Raw genomic sequence first — 13267 nt, 5'->3', positions numbered from 1 at the left:
CTTTCACACAGGAGACTGCTGTTTGTGTTACGGGTGTACAAAGTACTTTTGTTTCCTTATTGTTTTGTTTCAATTTCGTAATCCTTTTAAGTCAACCCATGATGTTTTTTTTACTAAACCTTACTAAGAAATTGTGTAGTGTTTTTAGATTTATTATGTTCGTTAACCACGTGTTTAAAATGGTTTAAAACTGCGCCCTTTCAGTCCGGATAAAAATATGGTTCCCTCGAAACGTAATTGAGAGTTTAGGTGTATGGGAGCATCATTTTATAGGTGACAGCTACAGGAAAGCTACAGAATGAATGTTACTATCACGCTTTTCTAAATGATGTACAGGCATTCTAGCATCTCAAATGGCTTGAAGAATCGTGCATATAGCTGTGGCAAATGGGAAAAAAAATATTTCAACCTTTTAACCCCCTAGGTTTGGGCTGAGTCACAAATTTTTACTCTGCCCCTGAAATTGATACTCTAATAACTTCAATCCACTTTTTAGTTGTACACTGTCCTCATTTCTCTAACAGACAGCTGGTAGTTTGTGGACAATGAAATAAAATATGTTCAGGGCGAGGCCCCATGACTTCAGTTTTGTCTGAGTTAAACATGAGGAAGTTGCAGGTCATCCAGGTTTTTATTTCCCTAAGACATGCTTGAAGTTCAGCCAACTGGTTGGTTTCATCTGGCTTGATCGATGGATATAATTGGGTATCATCTGCATAACAATGAAAGTTTATTTAGTGTTTACTGATAATCTTGCTTAAAGGATGCATATATAAGGTGAATAGAATTGGTCCAAGCACAGCATCTTGTGGGACTTTGTGACTAACTTTGGCGTGCATCGATGATTCATCATTTACATACAAAATGGGATTGATCTGACAATTGGGACTTAAACAAATTGAGTGCGGCTCCTTTCATGCTAATTAAATGTGCCAGTCTCTGTAATAGGATATGATGGTCAATGATGTCAAATGCAGCACTGAGGTTCTAACAAGACAAGTACAGAGACATGTTTTTTGCAATTAGAAGGCCATTAGTATTTTTCACCAGTGCTATCGCTGTGCTATGATGCACTCTTAATCCTGACTGAAAATCTTCAAATAAACTAATGTTATGTAGAAAGTCCCTCAAAAATGCTCTGACTCTCTGTCAGCTACAGTGCTGAGGAGATCAATATTATTGATGAGTAGTAGACTGCTCTGATATTACGGAGGGTCTTCCGATACATTTTAAGACTCTCACCAGACTGTTTTAAGGACTAAACTTGATAAAGATTCTTAGTAATTCAAATTCAGAAATTTCAGAATAAAGACCTGGGGCCTGGTACACTATAACAAATAGAATAGGCTTGAGTCAAAGAAGGCTGCTACTCCACCTCCTTGGCCTGTGCCTCGAGGAATGTGAGTCTCAATATGACTTGGAGGAGTTGATTCATTTAGGCTGATACATTCTTCATTACACAGCCAGGTTTCCTTAAGACTAAATAATAAATATGATTATCTGATATTAAATCATTTACTTATAGATCTGATATGTAAGTGTCCACATTTAATTTCCTATTTTGTTGCACTGTTGCGGTGGTCGTGTTCATTTTTATTAGGCTATTGTGTGTAACTCCTCTTCTATTTACTTCTGATTTATCTCACTTAAGTGGCTGTGGGGAAGACACATGGTCTCTATGGGTCTTTGGGTGGGTTACTGCTCTAATGAGAGTGCAGAGAAGCGTGTAAGGGAGCAACTCTGCTTCCTGATCTCCACTCTGAGTTAAGTCCACGAATAAACTCGGTCAGATTTCTAGATATGAGCATCGCGCTATCCAAAGTGGGATGAATGCTGCCGCTAATCAAACCAGGTCTTCCCCAGAAAGTGTGGCAATTATCTACGAAGCCCACATCATTTGCAGGACAGCACCCCGACAGCCAGCGGTGGAATGATGACATGCAACTGAACATGTCATCCTTGGTTAGATTGGTGAGGGGTCATATTTTCTTTCTATTTCTTAGCACTATTGTGTAGCACGATTTGTATAATGTACTGGTAAAAGACATAAGACACAAACTTGAAGGGTTGAATCATTTTTTTGGGACATATATTAATGAATGTGTGTGTTGTAGCTGCCTCTCAGCTTGAACAAACGGAGGCCAGCCCTATAAAGACAAACTTATGCACTCAATTTGTCTGTTTGGTTACCTCAACACAATGTGGTCATTGTGGTACAACCTTTGTCAAAATGATGATGTATTGAATGAATTGTTGCTTTATTGTGCAATAATATAATTTGTAATGTTTGAGTTCAGGTCACTCACCTCTGTTGTTGAAACACTTAAGATAAGGTAAGATGATGAGACCACAGTTTAATACTTTTAATCAGTTATTCATAACACACTTTAATGCAATCTTAAGGTTACTAAAATTGTACTGTATGTGCTGAGAAAAATCACATCCAGCACCCGGACTATCAGCACTGGCACCCCTCAGGGATGTGTGCTCTCCCCACTGCACTTCTCCCCCTACACCAACGACTGCACCTCGGAGGACCCAACTGTTAAACTCCTGAAGTTCGCAGACAACACAGCGGTCATCGGCCTCATCAGGGACGGTGATGAGTCTGCGTACAGACGGGAGGTTGAACAGCTGGTCCTCTGGTGTGGACAGAACAACCTGGAGCTGAACAAGCTCAAAACTGTGGAGATGACAGTGGACTTCAGGAGGAGCCCCCCAACACTACCCTTCCCTCACCATACTCAACAGCACTGTGTCTGTGGTGGAGACCTTCAGGTTTCTGGGATCCACAATCTCCCAGGACCTGAAGTGGGCCCCCAACATCAACACCATCAGGAAAAAGACCCAGCAGAGGTTATACTTCCTGCGCCAGCTCAGGAAGTTCAACCTGCCTCAGGAACTGCTGATCCTGTTTTACTCCACCATCATCCAGTCTGTTCTCTGTTCTTCTATCAGTGTGGTTTGGATCGGCCACCAAACAGGATAGAAACAGACTACAACGGATTGTCAGGTCTGCAGAGAGAATCATTGGTTCCAGCCTGCCCTCCATCCTGGACTTGTACACCTCCAGAGTCCGGAAACGTTCTGGAAAGATCACTGCAGACCCATCACACCCTGGACACGACCTGTTCCAACTCCTCTCCTCTGGTAGGCGCTACAGGGCTCTGTACGTCAAAACCACCAGACACAGGAACAGCTTATTTCCACTGGCCGTCACTCTCATGAACAATTAACAGTCAAACTGCACTACTACCTCCATTCTGCACTATCACCTTAATTCCATTAACACTGTTGTTGTATGGGTTATGTTCATATATATAGATACACTGTTAGCCCGAACTAGTTGACTTTACTAGAAAATCGCGTGGCAACCCGTTGCCTCAAACCATTTAAGTTTTTACAAATGGAGGAACTAAACAGATCAAGTTGTGTTAACATAGAAGCTTAATGAATGCAGTAGACAAGTTTAAGTCCACATTAGTAATCTTTACTAAAAATCATTAGTTCACTTGAATTATTTTTTCTTTAGTCTAAGTTTAATGAAATAACTATTTTAAGTTCAACATACATAAGCATATATAAACAAATCACTAATATAACATTATTTATTGCAACTTAAGACCATTAGTTTATTTAAGTAATGTCTTTACTTTTAATTAAATTAATTATACTGTTTGATTTTGAGATTTAATGTATTGTTTCAAGAAAATTGTACAGAAGGAAAGAAATTAAACTGTAACTTGTAAAAAGCAGCTGATGTTCAACTGTGTTGTTGTTCCTCACAGTCTGGAACAGAAACCTTTACACAGAAAGCTCTTATAGATTCATGTTCATGATTTAAACATAAAGATAATGCAGCAAAATTTTGACCAAAACTCATTTTAATTCAACCTGTTCAAGCCGAGAGAGACGCTCATAAACACATCATAATACAAAGAGGATCTGTGTGAGCTCACAAACATACCCACAGGAACTCTTCTGTGGGTTCTACAGGAACTCAGCTGATTTCCTGTAAATGAAGAGGGTCGGAGGTACAGTGATGATGTGATCCAGGTACATGAGAACAGGAAAATAACCCTGATGTGTTTATCAGAAAGTTCAGACTCCATTTTGAGTCACAGAGCAGAAGGAAGTTCTGTTGGATTAAGTGTTAATCCAACATTTGATTGTTTTACTGTCACAGTGTGTGAGTCACTTTCCTCCCTGTGGACTGTAGAGCAGTGGTTCTCAACTGGTCTGGCTGCGGGACCCACCATCACCCCTTAATGACAAGCCACGACCCACGACCCAAATTATATATATATATATATATATATATATATATATAATTTGGGTATATCTATATTCAAGAAGTCTGGTAGTAACATCTCTGTGCAGTCAACAACTGTCAAATCAAATAAAGAAAGTACACCAATTATATTTTAACAATTATTATTCTCAGTTTTCAAATTGAACTGGATGGATTATAAATAATACATAGAAATACATGAATAAATGTTCTTCTCATTTCAAGTAAAATAATGGCTGGATTAAAAAATAAATTACGTAACGAAATTCATTTTAGAAAAATTATTTTCACTGAATTGCCCTGCAGCTTTAAATTCAGTTCATTCAGGGTGAAGTGATAAATCCACAATATAATATTTTTTCTCATCTTCTAAAAAGAGAAATGAGTGTGGGAAGAATTCAGCTATATGAGTCTGTCCAGTATATGAGTCATGACTCTGGTCTCTCTGGTCATTTTCTCTTTTGGAGATCGTCCTATGATTTGACTTACTCAACTCACACCTCAATAGTCCTGCTCTGCTGTCTATCTCCTCGTCTCTCCTCCGTGTGTCATGGTGTGTGTACATCTCACTCAAATCAGGAAACTTGTCAGAATACCCATATTTACCCATATTTGATTGGCTGAGCTGCATCACGTGATGTGATTCACAACGCATTGATCGGTGTGTTTCCTGCACCGCTGAACAAGTGCCGTAAATGCTGGAATAATTCCGCTGCATAAAAAATGGCCTTCAAAATTTTTTTGTCAGGCAAAGGCCCGCGACCCACTGAAAACGGGCCCGCGACCCACCAGTTGAGAATCACTGCTGTAGAGGACACACATGTCAGAATGTGTGTGTGTGTGTGTGTGTGTGTGTGTGTGTGTGTGTGTGTGTGTGTGTGTGTGTGTGTTACTTCCTGTTCTCACGTCTTGATTCTGGTGTCTGCTCTCTCACAGTCAGTGTTACTGTTTTACTCTCAGACTGACTTCAGATCAGAAGATGAGTGTTTGTGAGGAGGAAGAGGAGGACAGAGCAGAGTCTCTAGTCTCCGGCTGTCTGTCTATGAAGAGTGATCGGTCCAAAAGGTTTCCTCTGTTCTTCAGTAAAGAACCTGGACCCTCAGACACACAGTAAGAGAACTTCTACTAACTCATTCATAGGAGTCATTTTCACTTCCTGTACCTCTGACAATGTGTTCTGTAGATTTAGAGGTGTTGAGTTGAGTTTGAGGTTCTTCCTCTTAGTATCAGTGACAGCTGTCAGTCACCTAGAAAAGCTGTGATGTAATCTAAGAGCACTAATACAAACTTTAAAAGCTTCTAAATATCTGCAGTAACAGTAGTTTGTGTATTCAGATCTACTTTAATGTATTTGTTGTTCTCAAAGATTCATTCTGAATAAAATCATCTTGATGTTTGCTGATGTCAAAGTTCTCTGCTGACAAAAACAAGACAGGAAATGGTCAACTGTACATTTGGACCTCTTCTGTTTTCATCATGTTTGAATTGATCCTTCATTTGATAGTTGACAGTAGAAAGTGACAGAAAACAGACATGAAGAAGGAAAGTGTGTGGACTTGAACCTGAGACTCCACTGTTACATACTGTGTGTTAGACTGTTGGTCCACCACAACATGTAGACCTCTTCTAACCTCAGTTCAAACACAACTAACTCAAGCTGAGCTGTGACACAGTAAAGGACATGATCGGCTCTCTCTAATGGAGGACTTTTACTGTGAAGGAGCTGCAGGAAGTGTTGAGTTAGTTATAAACAAACTACAGACAGATCACTCAATGTTTCATCAGACAGCCTGATAGGAAAAGCAGCTGATGAGAGTTTATGAAAGCAGGAGAGTTGAAATCAAAGAACATTTTCATTACAGACTGAACGCTGAATTCAAAGAGAAAAGTAACACTTTAACTGTTCTCTGTGAACATCTGAGCTTCTACACACTTTAGTCCACATCTGGATGTTTTAACAACAACCAACAAATCATTCTAGTTCTAAATAAATGTCTTTACAGGAAGAAGAAGAGGAGTCGTGTTTCTAAGTTCTTTCTGAGGCTGATGTCCAGATCCAGAACCAGAGCCGGACTGCAGACGGCCAGTGAGACCAGAAGTGTCCAAAGTAAGACTGTCCATTTCTCTGCTGATGTCTTCATGTCTGGAAACAGGACGTGTTGTTTTAATACAGAGACACTTGTTGGATTGAACGATGTGAACACACAAAGGAAGAAGCTCTCATTGATTCATATACGGTCCTAGTCTGTTTGTTGACGGAGGCGCGGTGTGTTTCAAAGAGCAGATCGATCCGGGCAATATAACTAACAGGCTCTGTGTGAGAAATATGAAATCAATGTGACGATGAATGTATTTTAACAACTAACACAGACACACATCTTTGATCCACGTCGTTCATAACTGGACTTTTAACAGTCGCTCTGTTAACTTTGTCTGTCGGCTACAGCTCTACAAAACAGGAAGAACTTATGATTCAGTAGGAAACATGAATCCATGTTTGTCCTCAGCTTTATTCTTTTAATTTGATCTCAATAACCTTCATGATAATACAATCCCACCCGTTCTCATAAGTGTTGAATGGATTAACAAAGCAATAGTTAGTAGTTTGAATGTTTTCTTGTGTGTGAACACAAAGTAAGGAGGCCCGCAAAGAAAGTCTTTCCTAGAGCCCCTGTTGTCTAGAGCCCAGTCTGGGTTAGCTCACAGCTGATAACGTGTCATCAAAGTGTAGCCCCGCCTCCTGTTACCCCTCAGGGAAACACTCTCAGCAGTGCTGCTGTTTGAACTGTTAGCACCGTTAGCTGCTAGCCGCCGGCTCAGCCGTCAGCCATGTTGAGAGCCGTGTGGAGTCAACAGAAACGCGCTGAATTCACTATTCAGCAGCTTTAACTCATGAAACAGGTGAGACTGACACAGGTGGAACAAATCCAGGCGGGACAGACAATCACAAAGACAGGAAGTAAAGTGATCTTTCAAAATAAAACAGGAAACCGACCATGTAGAATCCCAGCACCATGACAGAGACGGTCTCCTCCCTCAAACCAAAGCCACGTCTGTAGCTACACTGACTGGATCAACACTGGCTGTGCTGGTGACCAGAGAGAAAGCTCTCTGTGTTCACATCTCACTACTTTAGTAGCTTCTAACTGAATCTAACTGAAAGTTACTTTCACTCATGTGTCCCCGTTTGTAGGTTCAGATATCAGCCTGATGTTATTGTTTACTGATTGTTTTAGTCAAATCAATATCATATCTTCTTTATATGTTCTCTCTGGTTTCTCTGTTTCAGAAGATAGTGGTCTGCAGGAGGTTTTAGATGAACATAAGATCAGTCTGAAGAAGAGATGTGAATGTGTGACTGAAGGAAGTGATGAAACAGGAAGTGGAACCCTCCTCAACAGGATCTACACTGAGCTCTACATCACAGAGGGACAGAGTGAAGAGGTTAATACCCAAGATGAGGTGAGGCAGCTTGAGTCAGCTTCCAAGAAGAAGACCCTCCGTGACACTCCGATCAAGTGCCACGACATCTTTAAAGCCTCAGCTGACCAACAGAGACGCATCAGAGTCGTTCTGACCAACGGCGTCGCCGGTGTTGGAAAAACCTTCTCGGTTCAGAAGTTCACTCTGGACTGGGCCGAGGATTTGGAGAACCAAGATGTCAGTCTGGTGGTTCTGCTTTCGTTCAGGGAGCTGAACTTGATCAAAGATGAGCAGTACAGTCTTCTCCAACTGATCCATGTTTTCTATCCAACATTACAGAAGGTCCCAGCAGAGAAGCTCTCTGTCTGTAAAGTTCTGTTCATCTTTGATTGTCTGGATGAAACCAGACTTTCATTGGATTTCATCAACAATGAGGTCGTGTCTGATGTCACACAGAAGGCATCGGTCAACGTGCTGCTGACGAACCTCATCGAGGGGAACCTGCTTCCCTCGGCTCTCGTCTGGATAACTTCCAGACCTGCAGCAGCCAATCAGATCCCTCCTACATGTGTTGACAGGGTAACAGAAGTACGAGGCTTCACCGACCCCCAGAAGGACGAGTACTTCAGGAGGAGGTTCAGTGATGAAGAGCTGTCCAGCAGAATCATCTCACACATCAAGACATCCAGGAGCCTCCGCATCATGTGTCTGATCCCAGTCTTCTGCTGGATCACTGCTACAGTTCTGGACCACATGTGGACTACAGACCAGAGAGGAGAGATGCCCAAGACCCTGACTGACATGTACTCACACTTCCTGCTGGTCCAGACAAAGAGGAAGAAGCAGAAGTACCATGAGGGACATGAGACGAGTCCTCAGGAGCTGACGGAGGCTGACAGGGAAGTTCTTCTGAAGCTGGGGAGGCTGGCGTTTGAACATCTGGAGAAAGGAAACATCATGTTCTACCAAGAAGACCTGGAGCAGTGTGGTCTTGATGTCACGGAGGCCTCGGTGTTCTCAGGAGTTTGTAGTGAGATCTTCAAAAGAGAGAGTGTGATCTTCCGGAAAACAGTCTACTGCTTTGTTCATCTGAGTGTTCAAGAGTTTCTGGCTGCAGTCTACATGTTCCACTGTTTCACAAACAGGAAGACAGAGGTACTGAAGGACTTCATGGGATATTACTACAGGTATTCATCTCTGGAGGACTTCTTGTGTACAGCCATGGAGAAATCCCTTCAAAGTCAAAATGGCCACCTGAACCTGTTTGTCCACTTCCTTCATGGCCTCTCTCTGGAGTCCAACCAGAGACTCTTAGGAGGCCTGCTGGGTCAGACAGACAACAGTCCAGAAACCATCCAGAGAGCCATCAACAACCTGAAGTGGATGAAGAGTGATTATATCCCTCCTGGCAGAAGCATCAACAATATCTTCCACTGTCTGATGGAGATGAACGAGCTCTCAGGACATCAGGAGATCCAAGAGTTCCTGAAGTCAGAGAACGGATCGGAGAAGGAACTCTCAGTGATCCACTGCTCAGCTCTGGCCTACATGCTGCAGATGTCAGAGGAGGTTCTGGATGAGTTTGACCTGAAGAAGTACAAGACATCAGATGAGGGACGAAGGAGACTGATTCTAGCTGTGAGGAACTGCAGAAAGGCTCAGTAAGTCCAGATGTGATTAACTTTATGAATCAGTGTAGATCAGTAGTTTAGTTCTTCAAATACAGACACTATGAAATTCATATTCTTAAAATAGTGTTCCAGTTGTTTAATACAAAATTATGATTCAGTTATATTTCATCACACATGTTCTTGATGTTTCAAATGCTGCGAGTGAAAACATGTTTCAGTTTCAGTTGGTTTAGTTTTCACTGTGAAGTTAATGAACACAGTTATTCTATTGATTTCTAATGGTTGTTATATTTTATATTGATATAATTCTACCTCTATTTATCTTCCTTGGTGATGGAGGCGACATACAAACCTGCTGAAACAAATGAAGGACTTTAGAGGTTGTGTTTGAGCTTTTATCACAACATATAAAATGTGTTTTTATTGAAGCCAAATGTCCATAAATGTTTTCCATAAATACATGTGAGAAATTCAAACAAGGAAACCAACAAAGTGATTCTTTGAACCGTTGCCTCCACGAAGGAGTTCAGATTTCCTCTTTAGTAGAATTCACCTTTACCCAGCTGAGTAACATGAAGTATGTTTATTATGGTCCACATGAAGTCCTTGTGTGTCTCCTAAGATCCAGACCCTGTAGGGTCAGATGGAATGTAATGTACTTCTACTTCAGAGGACAACATTGTACTTCTACATTTACCTGACAGAGAAATGTTACTGGTTACGTTGAAGATTCACATTTGACTCACAAAATATACAAGAATTAAAATATGAAGCATTATTATTTATTAACTATCCAGCATCATGTTAGAACTGAAAGCTCCACCTTTAACAGACATTAATAATATTATTATTATTTACGTCATATTAATATTATTCCTTATTTTGATCCTTTGGCAACAATCTTCACTTAGTGTAAACTGTGGGACTGCAGGACTTTTACTGAGCGGTATTAACAGTTCTACATAATAAACTTCTTCTTCTTCTTCTTCTTCTTAAACCAACATTCCCAGTTAGAGAAAGGCTGTAAAGTAAATCAACACAGCGTTTTCCTGAAGGCCTCAAATCACTAAATCTACGCTGAAAAACACACCCAGGTCGGGTTACTGACCGTCAGAAACATCAGTCGAATTCACTTAACAGGGGTATTCATTTATGAAGAGGAATATTAATCTCCTGCTTTGACAAAACCATCACTGTTATATTATTATTAAATTCAGTATGTAACTGTTGCTGCACTGTGAACACAAGTGAAGTTGTGAGATGATGTTGAATGCTGTAACAGTGATTTAGTAGCACAAGAGGAGAAAAGTCATCACATCAGAGAACTGATTCAGTGATGTCAGTTACACATTAATATATATATCTGAGGTTTAGCATTAGCATTAGCCACATTAGCCTCCATAAACTGCTGGTCATACAAGACTGTCGCTGTAAATCTCCAAAGTGTTGAACCGAGAAATGTTTCATTTTATTGTTTATGAATTCAACTTTTAATTTTTAAAGTTTTTTTTACATCGTCCTGTTTTTAAATCTTTTAATTTGTTCTTTTACTCAGAAATAAACTCAGAATGGTTGAATTCAGACTTTTATAAAGATCTTATGAACACCATGTTATGTTTTTAATGCTGATTCACTGAAACATATTTCTGATGACATCATGTTGAAAATGATTAAGTTGAAAATAATGCAGCCTCATTGGTGTTGAATACATTTATTTAGAGGCTCAGAATGACAAAAACATCTAATTATATATATATTAAATCATATACAGGTCTAATATTATCAAGTAATCTGTTTCAGTCCTGTAACGTTCTTCAGCTGTCTCTGAATGTTCTGGAGGTGAACCTGACAGCAGCAGGTAGCTGTAGCTGTTAACCTGCTTTTCTAATGAAGAAGGCCTCATGCTAACGTTGTGGAGACAGACATGGGATCAGATCACACTGACAGACTGGACATTATGGAAGCCTCAATGTAACGACACTTTGTCTCCCTTCATCTGCACATTAAAGAAAAACAAAGATTAAAAGTCTGCAGGTAGGAGAGAGAGAGTGATGAGAGTTATTGTTTCATGCGAAACACAGTGAGATAAGATTAGCTGAACCACTGATGTGAAGAGATAATGTTCATCAAAACAGGAAGCAGGAAGTAAATATTAAGTGTCCTCTTTCATAATAATATTTTGTAATATTTGTGTCGTTCCAGACTTACTGACTGTGATCTCTCATGGACTCACTGTGAAGTTGTGGCCTCAGCTCTGAAGTCCAACCCCTCCCATCTGAGAGAGCTGGACCTGAGTAACAACTACTACCTGGAGGATTCAGGAATGGAGCTGCTGTCTGCTGGACTGAAGAGTCCACACTGTCGACTGGAGACTCTGAGGTCAGTTCACTGACTGAAAGGTTTCAGGATTTGGCTGAAAACAAAGGCTGACTATTTGTTAGAGTAACAGAAAGTAGAGAAATTAAGTGATTGACAGGAGAGTTTTTAGCTTCCACAGACTCTCATTTTGGTCCATCAGTCACTGAAGGTGATGTCAGTCCTGATGAGGCTGTAGAGTGTGTGAGGGGGATGATAATAAGCAGCAGCCTAACACCGGCCCAAACGTCTCCACAGAGCAGGCTTTTAGAACATAAGTCTGTTGTAATTACTTGAAAAAGATGTCAGTTGAGACCAGTCATAGTGAAAGTGGCCCTTCAACAAGTGATGATTATGAATGACATCATCAAACTATAGATGTTTAAGGTTCTAACTTGTTTCCAAGTTCTTGTTGACAGCAGGTCTAACTGTGGTTCTGTTTTCATGTTTTGTCTCATTATCTGAAGACACAGACCTTTAGGTTACAACTAAAAACACATGTTGCAGTTTGTACTGATGTGACCAGAATGTAGCATGTAGCATGTAGCATGCTAAAAAAAAGCTGAACCTACAGTCTGACAGAAATACCTGATGTTTTACTGATTCAGAAAGAATCTCCAGTCTACCTCTCCTTCTATATCCCACAATGCAAAGTGCTGGAACAGCACATTCTTTGTTCTATTTCATCACTAAATTCACTAATGAGGACTTTTGAGGAGAGAAATCAACTTTGTAGATTTAAAACATTGTCAGTTAAATTGATTGAACATTTGAGTGATGTTTTATATTTACAGTCACACACACACACACACACACACACAGAGATCTAGTCATATTTCTTAATGCAGCTGTCTAAAGGATCAATATAGTCTTGATCCTCTAGTTCCAGACCTGACTGAGACCAGCAGCATGGTGTTAATCTGTGTTGACATCAATAGGTGTATGAATGTTGTGGTGACATGTGGATGATGTCTGTAGAAGGCTGACATGATGATGATCCACAATAACACAATGACAAAGAGAAAAGCTCATTGATGAGGACATAGTCATGTTGAGCTACACATTTAAAACATGAACACATCTGATTGGATTATAAATGGATTCTTATCTTCATCATTTATTCTTTATTCAGGTTCAGGAGCTGCAGGTTGTCAGACATCAGCTGTACTTCTCTCGCCTCAGCTCTGAAGTCCAACCCCTCCCATCTGAGAGAACTGGATCTGAGATACAACGAACTGGAGGATTCAGATGTGAAGCTGCTGTCTGATCTTGTGGAGAGTCCAGACTGTAGACTGGAGACTCTGAGGTCAGTAGAGGGTTGGACTCAGTCCATGCTGGTTCCAGCAGTATTGAACTAAACACAGATCCAGTATTTCCTGTAAACCTCCAACCTTCTCAGTGAAGCTGTGAGAGGGGAACACTGACAGGCTTCAGGATTGGACAGAAAGTCAGCCAATCAGATGAGCCACAAGCTTGTTGCGATCATGTTTGTTAGTAGTGGTAGGAGGAGGAGGAGGAGGAGTAGTAGTGGTAGGAGGAGGAGGAGGAGGAGGAGGAGAAGGAGTCG

At 40.7% G+C, this 13267-nt stretch overlaps 1 protein-coding gene across 2 annotated transcripts in view; it reads left to right on the top strand.

Moving 5' to 3' along the window:
- The first annotated feature begins 5255 nt into the window (after positions 1-5255).
- LOC116396675 (NACHT, LRR and PYD domains-containing protein 12-like) overlaps positions 5256-13267 on the top strand; it is a 9491-nt gene continuing 1479 nt past the window's right edge. Inside the window, exons 1-5 of one of the 2 annotated variants that reach the window (XM_031871428.1) lie at positions 5256-5401; positions 6295-6398; positions 7584-9375; positions 11548-11724; positions 12833-13006. In XM_031871428.1, coding sequence (XP_031727288.1) covers positions 5271-5401; positions 6295-6398; positions 7584-9375; positions 11548-11724; positions 12833-13006 — 2378 coding nt within the window. In that variant the 5' untranslated portion in view covers positions 5256-5270. Of the gene's footprint in view, positions 5402-6294; positions 6399-7580; positions 9376-11547; positions 11725-12832; positions 13007-13267 lie in introns of both variants that reach the window. The other variant, XM_031871427.1, reaches the window with a different exon arrangement.

Source organism: Anarrhichthys ocellatus, unplaced genomic scaffold (assembly GCF_004355925.1).
Source record: "Anarrhichthys ocellatus isolate YVR2014 unplaced genomic scaffold, GSC_Weel_1.0 scaffold58, whole genome shotgun sequence".
NCBI lineage: Eukaryota > Metazoa > Chordata > Actinopteri > Perciformes > Anarhichadidae > Anarrhichthys > Anarrhichthys ocellatus.
This window is presented reverse-complemented; position numbering and strand designations above follow the sequence as displayed.